The sequence below is a fragment of the Glandiceps talaboti genome, chromosome 7 (genome assembly GCF_964340395.1).
Source record: "Glandiceps talaboti chromosome 7, keGlaTala1.1, whole genome shotgun sequence".
Taxonomy (NCBI): domain Eukaryota; kingdom Metazoa; phylum Hemichordata; class Enteropneusta; family Spengelidae; genus Glandiceps; species Glandiceps talaboti.
Window position 1 is genome coordinate 21,446,447 of NC_135555.1, and position 21,603 is coordinate 21,468,049.

At 33.5% G+C, this 21,603-nt stretch overlaps 1 protein-coding gene across 1 annotated transcript in view; it reads left to right on the forward strand.

The window, feature by feature from the left end:
• Positions 1-21,603, forward strand: part of LOC144437767 (GPI ethanolamine phosphate transferase 1-like) — a 50,983-nt gene that overhangs the window by 28,497 nt on the left and 883 nt on the right. The window contains exons 14-17 of the mRNA XM_078126788.1: positions 421-511; positions 2,190-2,338; positions 3,736-3,811; positions 19,848-20,017. Of these exons, the coding sequence (XP_077982914.1) occupies positions 421-511; positions 2,190-2,338; positions 3,736-3,811; positions 19,848-20,017 (486 nt within the window). The remainder of the gene's footprint in view (positions 1-420; positions 512-2,189; positions 2,339-3,735; positions 3,812-19,847; positions 20,018-21,603) is intronic.

A 21,603-nucleotide genomic window follows, 5' to 3' on the forward strand; every position in this document is an offset into this window, starting at 1 on the left:
TTTTACCTCAAGCTAGAGGGTCAAAATGGAACATTTATTTATTCTCATGTGCACATATAATAATTTTGCACCTTCCTTGATGTGAGGTCACTCAAAGAGGCGAGTGGCTTCACAACCATGGCTGATCGCTACGACACCTGCACGTGGAGCTCATCCCCCCCCCCCCCTTCTTTAACGGCACAACTTGTCTGTGAGTCGTCATGTATTGGCATTAATGTATGTTAGAGCGCGGTAATTACGATGTCGACCAAGAAATCAAATGTTCATTATTTATGTGATGTGCCTTGGCAGTAATATTCTATTTCAGGTACTGAGAATTGTGTATAAGTGAAAATATGATTTTTGGCCTGCAAGTGAATTTTAGTACATATTTGTATAGTCAGCTATTATATTTGTATTATCCTTAATATAATACACCAGTCATGAAAGTTTATTTCTTGTAGCATTATGTTATCTTATGATATTCTGGTTACTTGTGGAACACAAATTAGCAAAGGGATCATTATCAAAGGTAATGTAACACAGTTGTGTCATTTTTTGTTTTTTTACAATTTGATACAGTAGTAACCAATGATAATGCTGTGAACATGTCATGTGATACAATGTTGACCAATGGTTATACTTTGAATGTGTCATGTGATACAAGTAACCAATGATAATGCTGTGAACATGTCATGTGATACAATGATAACACTTAGAATGTGTCATGTGATAGTAGTAACCAATGATAATGCTGTGAACATGTCATGTGATACAATGCTAACCAATGATAATGCTTTGAATGTGTCATGTGACAGTAGTAACCAATGATAATGAGGTGTACATGTCATGTGATCATGTGAACAAAAGCCTTGCCTTACATAAATTACATACATGCTATATACATAAAGATTTGGGACTCCAATTCTTATGATCTCATCAATATTAGAATCCCAACTACTAGACTTCAAACTTTCTACATCAATCATTTAGTATTAATTTGTATTTTGAACATACAACAGTGTGTTGGAAGAACTAAAATGAAGAACTATTTAGATAAATAATAATTAACATTCAACTTCATTTGACCTGAAAAGTTTTGTGGGACAATCATAGCCATCATTACATCATCTGCATATCAGCATGCAACAGGTAGTTGCCAAATCAAAACTTGCATAATGTTAATTGTTACATTGTACCGGAGAAATTACTTGCACCTATGCTCAGCATGCATACAAGTGGTATTTGCACTGCGATATACTGAAAATCATTGTTGCATACCTGCATGAAATGATATACCAGTGAGGAGGCGATCGTTCATTGTACACAAAAGTGTGTGATCTCACAGTATCATTTTTAAGGAAATTTGCAGTTTCGGATAAACATCTAATATAACAACCCCATACTGCGTGTGGGTAATTGTGTGTGTTTGTACTTGTGCTTGCAGTGTTTCCTGCTTCATTTTCATGATATGTTGTACAGTAGATAAAGAGAATGAACTCATGTGAAATGTCATAAACTGGTAAACAGAGGATAAATTCATTTGATTTTATTAGAAGATATTTAAATTATATGCATAATAAGTTCTAGTAATATGCAGATTTGACGTACACTGCATTATCATTGGCTGTTGTATTATCACATGACATTCAAAGTATTATCATTGGTTGATGTATCTCATACATGTTTAGTGTAGTATAATTGGTTAAAATTTTATCACATAACATGTTCATTGCTGCATTTTTCCGAGGTTCTCACATTAGCATTATCCTCTCAGTGGAGCCTTTTGTTCATGGCCAACTTTTTCTATGAGCAATGGCAGATAAATATTTTTCTCACAAAAATTTTAAGTCTAATCTGAAGTAGTCCTTTAAAGCCAAATCAATGGTATTCAGACTGGATTCGATTAGAAAGATTCTTAATCTGAAAACTTCTCTTTTTCAGTATGTTGGAGTCTCACTAGTTGTATTCAGAAAGGAATTATTTAGAATCTAAATCAGGCTTTTTTGGCTGTCACGTTTACTCTCGTTTGTTCTTTTTTGAGCGTCTGTTACAAGTGGTATTCATAAATGAATAAATTAAAATGAGAATCTCACTCTGAAAAATCTTATATTTAGCATTTTTGATTTGATAGATTCTTACTAGTGGTATTCATATAAGAATCTGAATCTGAAAATAAGTCCACCTTTTGTTTTCTTTCTCCTTAACAGTTGAATAGCATGTCATTTGATGAGGTCCACGTAATAGAAGAGAGTAATCCTAGATGTCTAGAATTACCAGATATCAGAAGGGCGTTCTTCTTTGTGTTTTTTGTCCTTACTGGGTTTTTTGGTACAGGAAACATTGCAAGTATTAACAGGTAGATCAGGACTTTATTTCATCAAAATATGTGTTAAATGCTGATGTGTTGGTCATTTTATATGATTGTAAATATTTATCAAATCATTTAATTTGCTTTGTTTATTTATTTATTTATTTATTTATTAATCTTTTTTTAGGCTATCTATTGGGTTACCCTGACACGTCATTATTTATTGCTTTAGTTTGTTTGTTTCATTGTTTGTTTGTTTGTTTGTTTGTTTGTTTTATGTTGTCCAATTATGTACCTTAGCAGGCTCAGTATCTATCTAGTTGTCCATCCGTCCATTTGTCTCAGTCTGTCAATCTATCTATCTATCTATCTATCTATCTATCTATCTATCTATCTATCTATCTATCTATCTATCCATCTATCCATTTATCTTTTTGTCGATTTATCTATCTACATATATATAAATACATATACATACATGTATATATATATATATATATATATATATATATATATATATATATATATATTTCTCTATTATTGATTTGTTTGTCATGATATAAAACAAATATGGAGTCAATTTTCTTGTTCAATTGTTTGGTTGTGATTTGATTTCTTTAATTTCTTTAATTTCTATCCCATGCCTGTTTGCATAAATTTGTTCAAGGCTTTATAATCTTCGGTATACAGGGGTTGGTAGATATATCCCTTGGCAGTATAGCTTTAAATGGTCACAATTGTAACCAAATATTTCATTCAAAAATATATAGCGTGTGATTTTTTAGTCACCAATTCCAGATACTTTGATGTGTTAATTAATTATATGATAATTCAATTCTTTAATTAATCTGTACTATCTCCATTGGCCTAATAGGGAGTTTTCGGTAATTACTGAGGGGTGGGGGGGGGGGGGGTTAAGCCTGTTCTGTTGTGTAAAATGTTACCCTTCCCTGATTCCGTTTTCTAAAAAATGACCCTCTCTCAATTTCCTTTCTTGACCCTCTCATATTCAAATATTTCAAAAACATGAGCTTACAGCTTATCTGGGCCTGTCCCCTCACGTATTTATATACAGAAATTCTCAGCAAGGTACTCAATATGACTCAAAATATATAATGTATTATGTACACATGATTAAAATTACAAATATACAGTTAATCAGTTTATACTATGCCAGTAGATGTTGCTTGGGGATTTGTTTGAAACTATATAGTATGTAAAGAGGTCATACAACTGTTCTTGTCAAATGATGGAATGTAATAGTTGTCTCTCTGTATTTCCAACATGCTGTGCCAAGTGTTATTAATCCAATACATTTGTTTACTTCCCCTGTAAGTCAATGGTCTGATGTTGGCAGTTGTATTACTAGTGTACGATTCATAATGCAAATGATATTCTTGAATTCATAGTCCTCAAAGTCAATCTCAATTTCTTTCTCTCGTCAGCTTTGAACCATCATCAGTATACTGTTTCCTGACTGTTTTTAATCCGTTTGTAATGGGAGCTTTATTACTCTACAAGGTAAGTCACTTCATTCTATGTGATTTATAGTTATTATTATAGTGAAGTTATCTTATTGGAATCTAGTTTTTCAAGCAACTACATAGCTTTAGTCCAAATAATTCAGACCTCGTCAGCTTAATGATGTTATGTCGTCTGATCAGGTGACCTATAGTGGAATCACCTGACAATTTATAGTTGAGTTCAATGTTTTTTTCTACAGGAACAGCTACTTGTCCTGATTTGTCCCTTTTTGTTTTTGTTTTTTTCTATGTATGTAATATTGCAACAGGTTCCATTGGGAGAACAATGCTAATGCACTGAAATGGTGTCTGTATATGAAAGATTAATAATTTAAATAAATTTTAAAAAAATCAGAGTTCTTAATAATGAATTTTATTCTTTTGAAATAATAAAAAGAAATTTTGGGTTCACATCTTGTTTTCAAGGAAATTAATAATCTGTTATCTTCCCATACAATTAACGCAACATTCAGCAGCCATATTGGATTCTAAAATAAATTTTTTAAAGACATTTAGACCTCTTTTCAAAATTCTGTGTTGTGATGCAGCAAGGTGAGCAGTGCATAAGGCAATGTGCAGAGCAGCTCACAACTCTTTGAAAACATCCAACATATTTTGAGACAGGCTTGTTACTAGGTTAAATGATTTGCACCCATGACAGACTAAGTTACTATGTCACATAGAGTGAATTGTTTTGTCCTTGCTCAGTATAATAATGATAATAATATTAGTTTTGATATATACAGTTTCTGACTCTGTTCAAAGCAGTTTACAATTATTACCCCTGGCATGGATCTATAGTGGCACAATGGTCCTTTATACTTCCTCAACTCCCTGGGGAGCATACAATCCATTGCAGCCTTTATAATCACATAGGGTTAAAGTATTCACATTATAACCTCTGTCCTACCAGGTCCCCAATTATACAGCTTGGTAGACTGGGGCACAATTGTGGTTCAAATAATGCCCAAAGACTTTAGCCATTCAGAAACAAATGGCAGCGATGAAGCTCAAACCTGCAATCTGCAGATTCCAAGCCAGCCACTCTAACCGTCTGACTGTAATGATTCCAAAATGACTTTGTTATAAGGGGTTTAACATAAGTTAATTTGCAACATCGTTGTAACGCCACTGATGGTTTAAGATGGTAACGCCATATGCTAGTATCTGGGTGAAAATTGTTTGCTGAAATTTCGGACTTTTGTATTTAAAGCAAATGGTCCATAGCTTCTCTTTGACTTAAATTGTCACTACTTAGGCATCCACATGGTTTAAAAGTACTATTTAAAGTATCATAAACTTGTACACACACTTACTTCTGTTTTCATTTTGTCCTTTTTTTAAAAACCTGACATAACCCTCATTTTTACAGTGTTATGATGAGAAACCTAGAAACGGATTAGGGTCACTCTCAGAAAATCATATCAGTCTGTATGTTCATAACATCATCAGATGTAAAACTCCAATATCTAAGAAGACACTCACACAGACACACACACACAGACACACAGACACACACACACACAGACACACACACACACACACACACACACATACATACACACACATACATACACACACACATATATACATACACACACATACACACACACACACACACACACACACACACACACACATACATACACACATAAACATAAACAGCCATCACAGATTTAATCAATTCATACTGCCTCTATTAATAAAACTAATGTGATAACTTTCAAGCCAAATAAGGTCTTTGAACTTCATCAGCTAATGAAAAAGTCAACTTAAAAAACGGTCTTTGAATTTAATCAACAAAAATAATTGGATGTGTAGATCATATATATATAATATTCATGGCCAAAGCAGCTCAAGTTCCAAATGAAAAATAGAAAATTAGAAAAGCTGTAGATTCAGTTTGATTATAAATGATACAATGTAACAATGTCTATGAACGCGATTACAATGTAACAGTATCTATGATACAATGTACCAATATCTATGAACCTGATACAATGTAATAATGTCTATAAACATGATACAATGTAAAAAAATGCCTTTGAACTTGATACAATGTAACAACATCTATGACCCTGATACAATGTAACAGTATGTATGAACGTGATACAATGTTACAATATCTATGAACCTGATACAATGTAAAAATTTCTTTGAACTTGATACAATGTAAAACTGTCTTTGACCTTTTAAAAATTGTGTAGGTATGTACCATAAATTAGAGAATATATAGAATGGGTTGAGTTGAGCTCTGTTCCGTTTATCAAGAAAAGCCTTGAATAAAAACATCTCATATTACTAATTTGGTAAGCTACAAGTACATGATGTCTATATGCATTCGTCATATATTATAGATTACCATAGATTACATGGAGATTATCATATTATATTCCAACTTCCAAAAAAAAAGAGATCAAAACATTACACGTGTTTTGTTACCCTTTTGACCATGTACAGTTTGAACTAATGACATACAGTATGTATTGCCTTAATCATTAAAGTCACCTTGAATTACATTTGTTAGCATATTAAATTCTGTAATAAAAATCTTAACTTTTGTCATTTATTCTGTTCAAGAAATCTCAAACCTGTTCTCAGTTAAAAGCTAGAAAACAAGTTAGAAGTCATGATCGTTAAAAAGAGTTTTTTTGAAAAAGAGATAAAAGTGATATCAAAATTTATCCAATTATAGAATCCAATATGGCCACCATCCAATATGGCTGTTAAATAATGAGAAAATAACTTTGTTAATTTCCTTAAAAATAATATGATGAACCCCCAAATTTATTTAATTATTTCAAAAGAACATGGAATAAACTTTCATGCAGCAAAGTTTCGAAAGATTTTAAGAGCTGGAACTTTCAGGAAACTTATTTCACCTTTTGATGCGCCGTTTCTACCATGCACAGATTTAAGTGTTATACTTGACTAGACTGTGTAATGATAGTACTAATAGTAGATGGCCACACATCTTGGATTTAATATTACCGGTAATATTTACATGTAAGTGACCAAGGAGGTACCAGTAACTTTTTTAAATTTCAATCAGCAATGTCGAATATCTCACACGATGACCCTGTCTTTTTATTGCGTAGATGAGTTGTTCATTTCCTACTCTTTCAATACAAAAAAGGTTCAATGAAAACAGGAAATATTTGATATCTTATGAAATGTTAGACTATCATATTCAATGTATTAATACTATCAAAAAACTAGTTTTTTATTTTCAAATAAAAAATTCAACTCACACAGTCAAATCAATTTTTGGAAGTGAATCCAAACTTTTTATTTGAGTATATGATTTGATTTATTTCAAAAGAATAGGGCCACCGCCCATCATTCGACGAAAAGAGGTTAAATATTACAGTAACTTTTGGAACACAATGACAAATAAAATAAAAATTACAATGACAGTAACGTCTTCTCTCTGAGTAAGAACATTTTAAATACAAAGACAGACAAATGAAAAAGTGTAAGTTGATTGCTGGTCAAAAGTAAGGTTATTGCTTTATCTCAACATGTTGGGTACTGTATAAAATAATTTGGTATTAGTTCCTTTCTAAGAGACTGGTATAAAGGACAAAATAACAAAACATGTACTTCATCTTCAAGAACATTTACACCTTCATTTTCACAAAAAATATATGTTCTGTCCATGATATTTTACCGACATGTCTTCCAGTCTCAATAGCTAAAGTATGGTTCGAACAACGGAATTTAGCTAAATGCTATTTTATACCTGGATATATGGATACTTTGTAAATATAATTCAGGTTCTAGTTGAGACTTAAATGTCACATAAAACCTGAGTCTTGGGGATTCATTAATTATATTGTGCCACTCTTGTTGATAACAATCAGTTAATCTTTTGGTGAAATGGAGACATAAATAATTCAACATTACCAACCTGTTGCTCAAACCATGCATAACCAAAGCCATACTTAAACAAGAGCTCTTTAATTTTTGTAGCCCAAGTGGTTTTACCTGCCTCATCTAATTTCTTTAAAATTTCATAGGCACCTCTAGGGTACCGAGAACGATCCATGTGTACAAGCTTAAGCTAATATGTCACATATCTTTTCATGTACGTACAACAAAGTGGAACCCTGCCACACTCGCCCAAATGGCTTCAGTATTTGTGGTACTCCCGACCCCTAATAAACACCTACAAAAACAGAGATGATTTTTTTCTATTGTTGGGGAAAATTCATGACCCCAGATTTCAGATCCATAACAGATCACAGGTGCTACACAACTGTCAAACAATTTGAATGAATTATGCATGGAAATACCACCTAGTTTCTTTATAACAATTTGTATCCGAGTTAATGCCTTTCTGGATTTAGAGGCAAGTTCATTTTTGGCAGGTGACCATGACAAACGTGAGGACAACAAAAGTCCAAGAAAGTTGTAGTGCTTGGCACATTCAAATTTTTTTGCCCAAGTAGTAACACTTTTCGGTATGTTTGATAATGCCACCATTTCTGAAAACTAAAATTTTTGTTTTATCCAAATTAACAGTCATAAACCAGTGCTTACAAAACAGTTCAAGCTGGTTAATTTTATGTTGTAATGCAATAGGTAGATCGGCACTATCACTGACATCATCTGCATACATTAATAGGCCTATGTTTGGAAAATCATCTGTCAGAAATATTCCATCATGTTCAGTATTTCTCATGTAATTGCTTAATTCATTAATAAATAAACTGAAAAGTAAAGGACTAAACATTCAGCCTTGTCTTGTACCAACCCCGCAATTGAAATAACTGGTGAGGCCTTCATTACATAACACACATGATTCCAATATTGAGTACATTGAGCATAACACACGTAGCACACGACCATGGAGGCCATATGAAATTAGTCTATACCATAAATAGTCATGACATACACAATCGAATGCTTTGAAAAAATCACCAAAAATACAGAATAACCTTCCTTTACGATTTGAAAGATACTTCTGAGCCATCGCATGTCGTGTAAATACATTGTCAACTGTGGAGTATCCCTTACGGAAACCAGCTTGGGCTTCAGTTAGCAGTTTAGAATCCTGTGTCCATTGCACTAAACGTTCATTTAAAATTTTAGTAAATATTTTTCTTGTGGCTGACAATAGTGTAATTATTAACGTCAGAGGTCGGGCCCTTTTATGCAATGGATAGCTAATACCTTTACACCAATCTTTAGGAAAGTTACCAGTAACTAAAATGCCATTATACAAATCACATAAATACTTAGAAATTCCAACAACATTACATTTTAAACATTTCATTAACAAAACCATCAGGTCCTAATCAGTGTCATCAACAACAAAATTACTAACATGGTGGAACAAAGAGTTTTGACCAATTATGTAATCACCTACACTTGAACCATTAGTTGTCCGACAGGTGTAGTTACCTCTACGGTCACCTTCAAAAAACGACCATTTAACATGTGTAGCCCGTAACTGCAAAACAAATCGAGTAATGAATTCACAAATACATTATTTATTTGGTCAAGTGATTTTCTAAACCTTGAGAAATTATCGATATCATAATTTAATGAAATATATGCATTTTCTGTGAAACTCTCCGCAATGAAGTCAGGCTGGTCACTAGTTCTTGCGTTGAAGTCTCCCATTAAAATTAAATCGAAATTTATGTAATCAACATATAACTTAAACAAAACAGTTTCAAGACTTTCAATCCCATTTTCCTCCCCATCTCTGTAACAGGATGATCCTTCTGGCGGTACATAAACACATACTAAAATAATATCCTTAATAGCATTAAATGCTTGCTTTCTAATATGTAAAAATACTGCATCTTTACAGTTATTATACATAAGGATTAATCTCTAAAGATACGGAAACTGAAATACCACCAGGGTGACGACCAAAACGACTTAACCTTTCCTTATAGCATGAAAAACATTTATGGGTTTGAAGAAAAAAAGAATATTCATCTAGTGATTTAGACCAGGTTTCACAAACATTAACTACAATGAACTTTGAAAGATATTCTTTAAGATCAATATTTGATAAAGGTTGTCTTAGTCCTCTAGCATTCCATGATAAGAACGTAACAGACCTTGTTCTCCTAGGAATAGTTTGCCGTTGGTTTTTCAATGTCCTTCGGGTTTGGCCACACCGCTAGGCAAGAACAATGTCATTTTTAGTTTCATCAAATGTGTACTTTTGCCGATCGATAACTAATTTATCGTAACTAAAGTATGCCCTTTTAGATTGATCACGGGATCGAGTCATGAATGGTATTAACTTTCAGCTGGTTTCGCACACATGTGGTGGGAAATCTTCATAACTCGATAGTTTGACCCTCGCAACTTTTGTCTACCTCCATCCAGTACAAGTGTTCGGCATTTGTAGTATAGAAACTTCACTATCATTGGTCTTGGTTCAGTAGTACTTTGTCTTGAGTTTATTCTGTGTGTCCTTACTATGATTATTTTATCTTCAACTGCAGCCTCATTTATACCAAGTTTGTCTTCCACAAAATTACGAACTGTGTTTTTGCAATCGGCCCAAGTTTCGTTAGTCTGTTCATCAAGCCCATAGAAAAGAACGTTGTTTCTTGAACTTTTGGAGTGCAGATTTGCATAATCCGTTACAAGACGTATTTCTTTCTGTAAGTCTACATTTTGCTGTTTTAACAATTCTTGATCTTTTTTCAAATGTTCAATACTGGAAGTAATACTACTTAGAGCCTGTTTCATTTTCTTTACGTCGGTCTGTATATTTCTCAAAATAGCCATTACACTTTCTCCTTCAGTTTCTTCAGTTTCCACGAGCACTAAATGACCTTTAGCAGCGAGTTTAGTTTGACGAGTAGAGAGACCTGGGTTCGATTCAATATAACCCAACTGTTCTAATAGTCTGCTTACACATGGCAACAAATATTTCGTTAACTAGAGAAAGGATGAAATCAGTTTGACTTAGTTGATATAAGAAAGTTCAGAAGAAGTAGAGAGTTACTATCGGCATACGTTATATAATCGTAGAGTCCAGGTGTGTTGAGTGCCGTCAATAAGCGCACAACTTACCATATTTGGGCAAAGTGTGCCGGGGCATGATGCAAAAAATTATTGCCCCGGTTAGTTGCGCATGCTCTCAATTGAATTGCATTGGAAGCAATACTGGGTATGAATATATTATAATATAAGTTAGGTGTGACATTGGTATGATCAGTGATTTATTATTGGACTTTTTATTTGCAGTTACTGATGGTAAAATGGAAATTTTGATTCTAAGAATCAAAACAAATCCAATAAAAATAAAAAATTATACACAAACTATACCTAGTGTCTGATTTAGAGAATTTATGGCCCTGACTCAAGAACGTCTCTGTGTTGCACACATACACACACACACACACACACACACACACACACACACACACACACACACACACACACACACACATTGTATTTCAAATTCTGATTTCTAGTATGAGTGAAGGGTGTATTGAATTAGTGATGCGATAGTTTTTGTTTTAACATTGTATTTTTTTTTATCATTGAACATGATGAGAGAAGTATGGTATTTTCTATCTTATTTTCAAGCGAATTAAGATCTGATATTTCTGAATGGTGCACAGTGAAAACATGAAAATTAATGAACATTAAACTGTATCAAAGAGTAAATTGAAGTTTCCTAACAAATTCTATACCGTATTTGTAAATGTTTGTCAGAACTGATAAAAATAATAATAATGATAATAATAATGTTAGTTTCCCACTCTGTGCTCCAAACACTTTACAATTATTATTCCTGGCACAAACCTTAAAGAGCATGAACCAGAGACACAAGAAACAGAGATTCACTTGTATCTAAAATGCCTGCATATAATGGATATGAGAAATATTAGAATGACTTGATGAAAGAAATAGACTAAGTCACCTTCAGTACTATTAACTTCACATACTTTAAAGAAGATGAACCAGAGACACAAAAAACAGAGATTCACTTGTATCTAAGATATCCTGGATATATCTATCTTTACATTGAGTATAGATTCTGTTGTCACCATATGGTTGGATCATGCCATTAACTTACACTTCTAGCCATCATTGTCTCTATTCATCTTTAGTACATTGTGAATTGAGAATCAAGACAAAGATGACAGTGACAGATGGCTATTATCTTGTGAAGTCATACATCATCATCAAGGTCATTATTTACAAACTCAAGGTCATGGTATGTTTTGATAGATAACAACAGTCTACTTACTGTTTAACCTTTTTGTATTGTCCTTTGTCAGGGGGGGGGGGGGGGTGTTCTCATATGTTGTGTACAACTAGACCATAGATAAAAACCAGTGTATAACAAATATTGAAAATCAGTTGGCAGAGTTACAGAAAAAGTTAGTCCTAAACAAAAGAATGTCATCCTTATGGCTTTACCTATAAGATAAAACTAATGGGAGAACCTAGGATTGAATCCTGGGCCTTTAAGTTTAGTCAACCACCAGCGTTTTTTTCACTACATACGGTTGATGTTAAGGTAGTGAAATATTACTAAGTTTTCCCAGTCAGTGTACCAGAGTTCCTCACAAGTGCTTTTGTCAAGGGAAACTCTGCCGAGCATCTTCTGTCATTATAATACCTATTAAACTTGGTTTCTCATCAAAAATTATTACACTGATAAACTTGATATGCAAGCTTTATCAGGTTTCTCTTTATTTAGTTTCTTCTATCTTAGCAAAAATGCTGTATTATAAATGGTACAAAAAAGTTTTACAAGACATCCCGCTATGTTCTTGGGTTTCCATATCTTAGGAAAACTCAGTATTGGAATCTTTCAACTAAGTTTTTACCAAATTTCCTCCCTCTGTCCTTGTATTTCCATACTTTTGCAGAAGCACTGACCATACACTGTGTACCAGTCTAACCTTTAGTACACATTCCAGAGAATCAGAAATTACTGCACTGTTTAATATGCATGTATACTAAGTGGTATTTGCACTGCAGTACAATACTGAAAACATTATATTGCATACCTGCATGCAAATTATATGCAAATGTTAACACAATCATTTGCTACACATGAAATCTTATGTGATCGCGTTGTATGATTTTTATTATTTTATGGAAATTTTTCCGTGTCAGGTAAACATATGTAATAAGAACAGAACCCCATGCAATGTTAGTATATGTGCATCAGAGAGTGAAATAGTGAAGAACACAATACCTTTCATCTTGGTAGCTCAGAATTCAAAACTTTATTTTTAAAGTATAATAATAGTGTAATGAAGTGGTATGATATCAAAATATTATACCATTATTCCAAGCTAGATATAAATTTGATATTCAAAATTATTACCCCCCTATGACCATATTTGGACATGAAGTCTTCAGGTATGATATGTAAACTTATTACCCTGCTATGACCACATTTGGGCATTATGTTTCAAAGTGTGACATGGAAAACCCTACCATTTCCAGTGTGCAAATACTATGCAAAATTATTGCCCTTGTGACCATATTTGGAAAGGGAGTGTGATATGTAAACTTAATGATAATGGCAGATATGTTTAGGGCACCTTTCCAGTGTGAATGTGATCAAAGCGATGTACAAGTAATTATCCTGACACTATTAAACCTATAATGACACATCAACTCGTACTTGAAAGCATAGAATCCATTTCAAGCTATGTTAAATCACATACTTCATACACAGCTGGGTTGAATTGTGCACAATTGGGATTCAATCAATGATTTTACGTTTTCAAAAAACAAATTGCAACAGCACAAAGGAGAGGGGGAGAACTTGTTGGCCTTCCGATCAAAAGAAAAAGGGTATGAAACAGTTGTACAGACAGACGTACAGATAGACGTACAGACAGACAGATATTTAGATAGATAGATAGATAGATAGATAGATAGATAGACAGACAGACAGACAGACAGACAGACAGACAGACAGACAGACAGACAGACAGACAGACAGACAGACAGACAGACAGACAGACAGACAGACAGATAGATAGATAGATAGACTTACAGACAGACAGATACAGAGATATAGTGTTGACTGTAGCAATAAAGGATGTAGTCATGATGGCCGAACGGTTAGAATGGTCGGCTTGGAATCTGCAGGTTGCAGGTTCGAGCCCCATCGATGCCATTTGTTTCTGAGTGGCTAAAGTCCTTGGGCAAGATTTGAACCATGACCGTGCCTCAGTCAACCCGGCTGTATAATTGGAGACCTGGTAGGATAGAGGTTGCAATGTGAATGCTTTAATCCTGTGCGGTTATAAAGGCTGCAATGGATTGTATGCTCCCCAGGGATTTAGGGAAGTATAAAGGTATGTTTTGCCAATATATATCTGTACAAGGGGTAATAATTGGAAAGCACTTTGAGCACAAAGTGGGAAAGCGCTATATAAAAAACCAACATTATTATTATTATATAATATTTATTTAATTATTATTACTATTAAAGCAATCTAAATATAAAAAGAGAAATCTTTTGATGAAAAATAAAAGCGATTCATTTATACTTGACAAAGTCAGTAAACAAATTATATAGTATAAAAATTATGTAAACATAGCCATATGATTTTGTACCAAATGTTGGCAAATGGTTGGGTGTAGTTTCAAAACTCAAGAAGACATAAAATTGTGTTGTCAATGACAATGGTGTCCAGGATCTCATCTACAAGGAGAAGTCACTCTTGTGACCTGATACAGGATGTTATTATGTACCACATGTTGGGTGTAGATCTGAAACCCAGGAATGACGTCAGTAGCTGTAGTGGTTAGAATCTCATCTACAAGGGAAAGTTCCTCTTGCGACCCTCTTATAAAAACAAGCATAAAAAACAGTGTGAAATAACATAGACCAAGTCTATATTTGTAACTCAATAATTGCACCAACAAAAAAAACCTGTAAAAGTGGTAAACTGCAAATCTGCAAATCACTTTCTGTACGTACAATAACTTTTACACATTTAAAAAAAACATTGCAATTATTTAGTTACAAACGATGACTTATGTGTTGTACCACATTGTTTTTTTGAAGTATACAAACAAGTTCTGATCCCTACAGCCAGTGGAGTTATAAACTCTGAATAACATACTCCCTCTATCTAATGACTGTGTCCAGTGAAAATGACATGGATTTGATGTACTACCCAATGTATAGACTAGTAGAAACACTGAAATGATCTGTCAATATCAACTAAGTTCACCCAAACAACAATACAAATTGTTTGATGAAAGGTTTATACCATTGCCTACTTTGACCTGCCCTCTAGTGTTCATTTCAAGAAATCATGACATCACACCCCCTAACCTTGAACATGACATTGACAAACGATGATGTTTGGCATTGACTACTTTTGTTTGGAAACTACATGTTTGAACCATAATATACAAACTTGGTGTGTGTGAAGTGAATACTTTGAAATAGAGACATTACCCATACAGCTGTAGCAATTCATGATGACAGCGAGTGCCTTCACCTGCCCTCTTCATGGTGGAAACTTGGACCAATGGAAAAGAGCATTTCAGAAGGATTGAAAACTTATCACAAAACTTTGGAGTCAACTTTTTAATGAAAAGAGAACCGATTGTATTCTCAGCAACTGTCATTGATTAATCATATTGCAAAGCATACAAATCTCAATAACCACTGGTAGATTGCCATTGACCAGGGTACACTGATAAATTGTATACCATTGACAATGCACTCATGCTTTCAACTTGAAGTTCCCACCAGCTTTTTGTCAGTCATTACCAATTCGCAATGACACGCACCCAAAATGTGTCTACCATTCAGTGAAAGTTCCTCTAGTTTTTAGTTTTGATGATTTTTTGGAAGTCTTTTTAGACTTTTTGCTATTTGTGCACAGAGACTTAGTTTGTTGTTTCAGTGTTTACTCTCTAGTCTTATGGTACATAATATTGCCCCACTCAAATACTTTACATATAGACTTTAGAATTACTTCTCATACTGTATAGACTTTTTCTAGCATCTATAATTTGTCATAGACTAACTTATCAAGGCCCAAATTAAATACCTGTAACTTGAATTATTTTTTCCAAGTTTTTACTTTCTACATTATTTATGTTGTCATAGTTACTGAAATGTGTATGTTATCCCACAACTTTACAATTTGTTTGCAAACAATTAAATGATCTTAAGTATGTATTTGTTCTGTTTACATATGGACATCAAGTCCATGTATATATTACTATCAAAGACTTGAAGACAAATAACTAAGGTAGAATACACCTTGGGAACAAATTTCCCTGAAACTCAAAGTTCTTCAGTTTTCTCCAAACTTTGCCATATGCAAGCTTGTTCCAGTTCCTTTTCAAATAAAAGAACTTTCAACTTTTTGAACTTTTTTTTTAACTTTTTGAACTTACGGGTTCTCTGTCTTGTTTTCAAGGAAATCCACGGATCTTGTATTTCCCATAGACTTAACATACAATATTCGGTGGCCATATTGGATTCTAAAATAACAACAAAAAATGTATTGATTCTACCTGGGAGTAGGTTGGCGTTTTCTTGAATACAGTAACAGCTAAAGTTTAAAAGAGTCTATTTCTGAGCTGCATTATACATTAAAGTGGTCATATGGATGAGGATTTGGGCTATTTATTTTGGATTTTATATTTATGGAACAATTTCATCATGGCTTCCTTCTTGAAAAATCGATGAAACAACATAGACAAAGTCTGTGTTTGTAACTCAATACATTGCAAAAAGCTATAAAATGTGTAAAACGTTTGTTATTGTACGTACAATCTTTTGAAATTTATTGAGTTACAAACAAGGACTTTGCATATTTTGTTTCACATTGATTTTTCAAGTAGGAAGCCATGATAATATTATTTTATAAATCCAAAATACTACCCAATCATCATCCATGTGTCCACTTTATAAACTAATTAGGATTGAAAGGTTCAGCAAACCATAAGGATGATATAGGATTGTTGTTTTGTTCTGGGTCAACTTTTTCTACAACTCTGTCAGACAACTGTTTTCCACACCAAGATTTTAATTTCACTAATCTTAATGTGAAGTGGGACTTTTAAGACAATCAAATAACGCAGTTATATAAGTAAGTAAGTAAGTAAGTAAGTAAGTAAGTAAGTAAGTAAGTAAGTAAGTAAGTAAGTAAGTAAGTAAGTAAGTAAGTAAGTACGTAAGTAAGTAAGTATTTAAGTAAGTAAGTATTTAAGTAAGTAAGTATTTCAGTAAGTATTTCAGTAAGTAAGTAATTTGTTTATTATAGTGACATGACATATTAAATTAAATCTCTTTAGTAAAATCTGGCAAGAAAGTGAATATGAAACCTCCCAGCCTAATGGACTTATATGTCACTTTAAACATGAAATCAAAGAAAAATACAGAATGTTAAATAAATAAATGCAAAGTGCAAGTCAAAGGTTATATAAATAAATCCTACAAAAATAGCTAGGTCTGTACAACCTGGTTTTCCTCCTAAGGAAGACCTTTCTATAAATTTCACTGTGTTTTTCACAAATTATCTGTAAAAAGAAATTTCAACTTATCTTGGTCTGACAGAGTATTAAATCCAAACTCAGTTAAAGACGTCAAATACAACATAGTCATAGAAATCACATTGCAGTATGAAATATATGATTATTATGTACATTGATGGAACACAATGGCTTGCCAGGAAAAGTCTAAATCTATTGAATGTAAAATCCTTTGACAAAATTAGACATTCACAATTGATAGGTACTGTAGATTACACATCATGTAATGTTATAACTCCAGAACTGTGTTGTTGGCCAAGTCACTCCAATCCAAGTCAGGTTATTCTCAACTCATGATGTATTTCAAACTTTCAAAAAAGTACGACAATGCTAACTTTTGATACATCATAGTCATTCTGCATGGATATAAAAGTTGTTTTATTTTCAGAGAAAGTGTAGACTGTTGATGTTTGCTCTCCAGATCTGCTCTAAGAACAGTAACATGTTTTAGTTGTTGCTGGTTGGATCCCAAGAAGAGAAGATCTCTGGTTTGTTCACTGTGTTGGTATCATTCCTGTGAAATGAAAGAGTTCAGAGATTGAGAAACTACAACAGTGGTTGCGGCCCTTTTTTACATCATTCAGGGAAAGAACTGTTGATGTATCTGATTCTCAACTTCTTTAGGAAATACTTCATGACATAAAGAAAAAGTGTTGTTTCATCTACTTCCACGACAAATTCTTTTTTGAACAATATTTGAGAGAACTATTCATTTATGTGACATGTATATGTCTATATTTTGTTCATATCGTGAAGAAATAAAGAAATATTCGTAGTTTTAAAAAAAATAAAGATTTGATATACAAAGTTAGTTCTTTTTGACCAGCACTTGAGAAAAATGCATGTAAAATATACAGTACACCCAGATATTTGCACTACTTGAAAATTTTGTGATTTTACAGTCTTCAGCAAGTTCTCAAAAACTAAATAATGCTAATTACCAGACTTGTACATTGTGTTCATCTACAAGAAGGCATTTTAGTCACTACTTATATTTTTTCTTTTGTTTTTACGTGAAAAAGTCAGTCTATCGATAATTTCCAGGTTTACAGTATAAGGATTATGTTCATATTATGAATAAATTGATGTAGTTTTAGAGAACTTTTATAGTTTGATGATGTAGATAAAAATAAAAGTAGAAAAAAATAGTTTTTGATCCAAGACTGCTGAAAGGTTTCCACTGAAATCAATATTATGAATAGGTTTATGATATTTTAAACTTATGTAGTTTCATGATATTGATGAAGATAGTAGAAAAAAAATATTTTCAACACTTCAACCAAAGACTGCTGAAGAGTTTTCACTGGAATTTATCCAAGAGTTGGTGATCCTTCTACTTGTATCAAGAAAATGTATCCATGCTTTCAAAGTAGAATTTCCTTTGTTTTGAGTACCAGATTTAGGTGTTTTTTCTCTTCTGATGTTTTTCTGGGTTTGTTTTTTTGTCTCGATTATTGATCAAATTGATGATGTGTATTTTTTTTTCTTTCTAAAAGTGACAAAAGTTGTGAGAAATAACAAATGCAATGGTGGTAAACATATTAAGGTGGATCTCTTTCTTCTTTAATACTCACATGGTTTTTTTATTTTAAAAAAAAAAAGTTAGACTCTTTACCCCAATGTTATCCATAAATCAGTCAGCCATTGCAAAAGCCATTACGGATTCAACATCTCTCAGTCCATGTTCATATGCCCAGGCATAAACTTTTTCAAAAGACAAAGCAGTGCAATGAAAACAATGAGAAAAAATACAAGAAAAACGAAGCATGAAGTTGGAAAAGGCTTTAAAAAAAACAAAGAGTTCTTTGTTAGGTTTTCTTTGTTTCCATGTTGATTATGTTTGCTAGAAACCCGCCCTTGAACAGATAACAGGCAAGGTTAGTAGAAGTTTCTACACCTTCTAGTTTGCCTACTACTAAATTTACTCCCTTAGGCTGAAAATTGAGTCTCTATTGTTTTCATTTGCCTGGTTAAAGTGCCTAATTGTCTTGATGGAGGAAAGCAGAAACAAAAAAAGCCATAGAAGAAAGCCTGTCTTGTTACTCCACTTTCTTTTCCTGTTCCAAACTTTCCAGACTCACTGAGCAGTCAGAGCTATCTACTGCCACTGTGTGGCCACTGCACTCTGTACGCTATTGTTATGCAAATCCTGAGTCCTCTATTCTGATGCAAATGATGCAATACAAGCCATGGAACTTTGTCGTTAGATGAGGCGCTCAGAAACTGATCTATTGCAAACTTTTTTGATGCAGAAAAAACAACTTTTCTGATTTATAGAAGCGAAGCAAACACCTGCCTGTGGTTTTCCACCACCCAGGTGCTGCCTTTCAACCACTTTTTACCCATTTCCAAGCCTTTAAAATAAAACTTGCTAACTTGTCTGCACCTGCCTTAAGCAACAGGCCAAGTAAGTTTTGCAGTCGTGGGAAAAGCTGAAAACACAAGACACAAAATAAAGGAAAGTGACAAGTGTTCATTTCAACATGACTAATGTTTATTTCTTCCATTCGTTGCAGATTATGATCCCAATTATTATGGTAACATGTACTTTTCAAGCGATCCATGTTACACAGCAGGTGCCCACCAAGAGCCTGTTCCTTATAGTCCTATTGACGTCTGATGTGATGGCTCTGCATTTTTTTTTCTTAGTTCGAGACACTGGCAGCTGGCTTGAGATTGGAACAAGGTAAAATGAAGGATTTGTTGGTTTTCTAACCTTTCTAGAAAATAAATTTTATGGCCACCTGAAGCTGAAAGAACTGGCAGCCTTGTAGCCATTGTAACACAACTCTCTCTCTCTCTCTCTCTGAAAGCAAAATAAGATTGTACTTAAAAGTAGGGGGAAATGAGCGCTCTTGTTTAAAAGTGTTAATCTTTTCAACAATTCGGAACATTTACAGCTATAAAGCACAACAAATTAGTCTCCAACTCACAGCTAAAAAGAATAGCTCTCAGCCATTAGGTGAAACTTTTTACTTTGGGTGTACACTTGTCACCTACTTTTATGCATCTGCAACTTTCAGATAGGATGCCTTAAAGTCACCATATTAAACTTTCTCTCTTTTAAAGTTTTGCTTTCAGAACTTTGTGTAGATGAAAATGCACACAAAAAATGAGCAAAATGTTAACAATGACATGTATATTCACTCAAGTTTATAAAAAAAAATGCAGCCATGTCCTTTACTCAAGTTTTGAACTTGAAAATGCACCTGTTAAATGATGTATGACTGTACCTCCAAAGTTTATCTCTTCACAAGTGTATGTAAGATCATCCATAAAGGGGTAACAAGGCTTTAAATTTTTCATGTTCAGTAATAATAGCCCACATGCGATGTTTCTCCCCTTCTTTTTTTTTGTTTTTGTTTTGTTTTTTAACTTTTAATCAAAGTCATGCTTAGTAATGGATTAAAAGTGTCCAGCTGCCTTGCCTGGCATCCCCAGTCACATTTGTTAACACAAGTGAAGATTTAATTACAGAATGAGTTGTTTAGCCATTAAATTATGTGAAGTTGTGAATTGCATGACACTTTGTTTAAGCTGGTGTTGCTGGTAACGGCATCCAATACTGCACTTGATCTTTGTTTTCTGGCTTTAATTCTGTGAGTGTGTGGGTGGGTCTTCTGCACCTGTGTGTCTAAGTTTAGTCATTCATTCAGCCATAAGTGTCTGCCGGAGTACGGTGCATGCGCCACCATTTTAACCCTCTTTGCTCTCTGTCTCATGTCAAACTCCCCAGCCTGTAAATAATAAGGTCACCAGCAAACAGTGCAAGGTTAGTTAGTGGTAAAGTAGCGAACAATAATATAGCTTTCTGCACCAGCTCTCTCTCCTCTATGAGTCCTAATATCAGGTGTCTGCAACCCGCTAGACTTCACAATGCTCTCTGCTTTCTTTGTCTAATGGTGGCTGCACATTAAACAGCAGAAGATAAAAACACATCCCCAGAGAGAAATGATTTCAGGAAAAATTTATCTTTTGAAATATTATTTCGTAACCATACTGCCTATGCAGCATCAGTTTTATTCAATCAAGATTTGAAGTTGTCAAAGTGGATGGAAAACTTTTCACTAAATTATTTTTATCTCATACATGTAACTCAGTGTTGAAATGCAATAAATATATTTATTATAATTCTGTTATCAGTATTATTACACTTCAACTACAAACAAACTAAGAAACATCATTGCCAATCTAGTTCCGCTTTTTTTATCCCCTAAAAAGTTTAACAAGTAATCTCTAAAAGTTGAAAACCATGTCTAGAATCTCTATAAA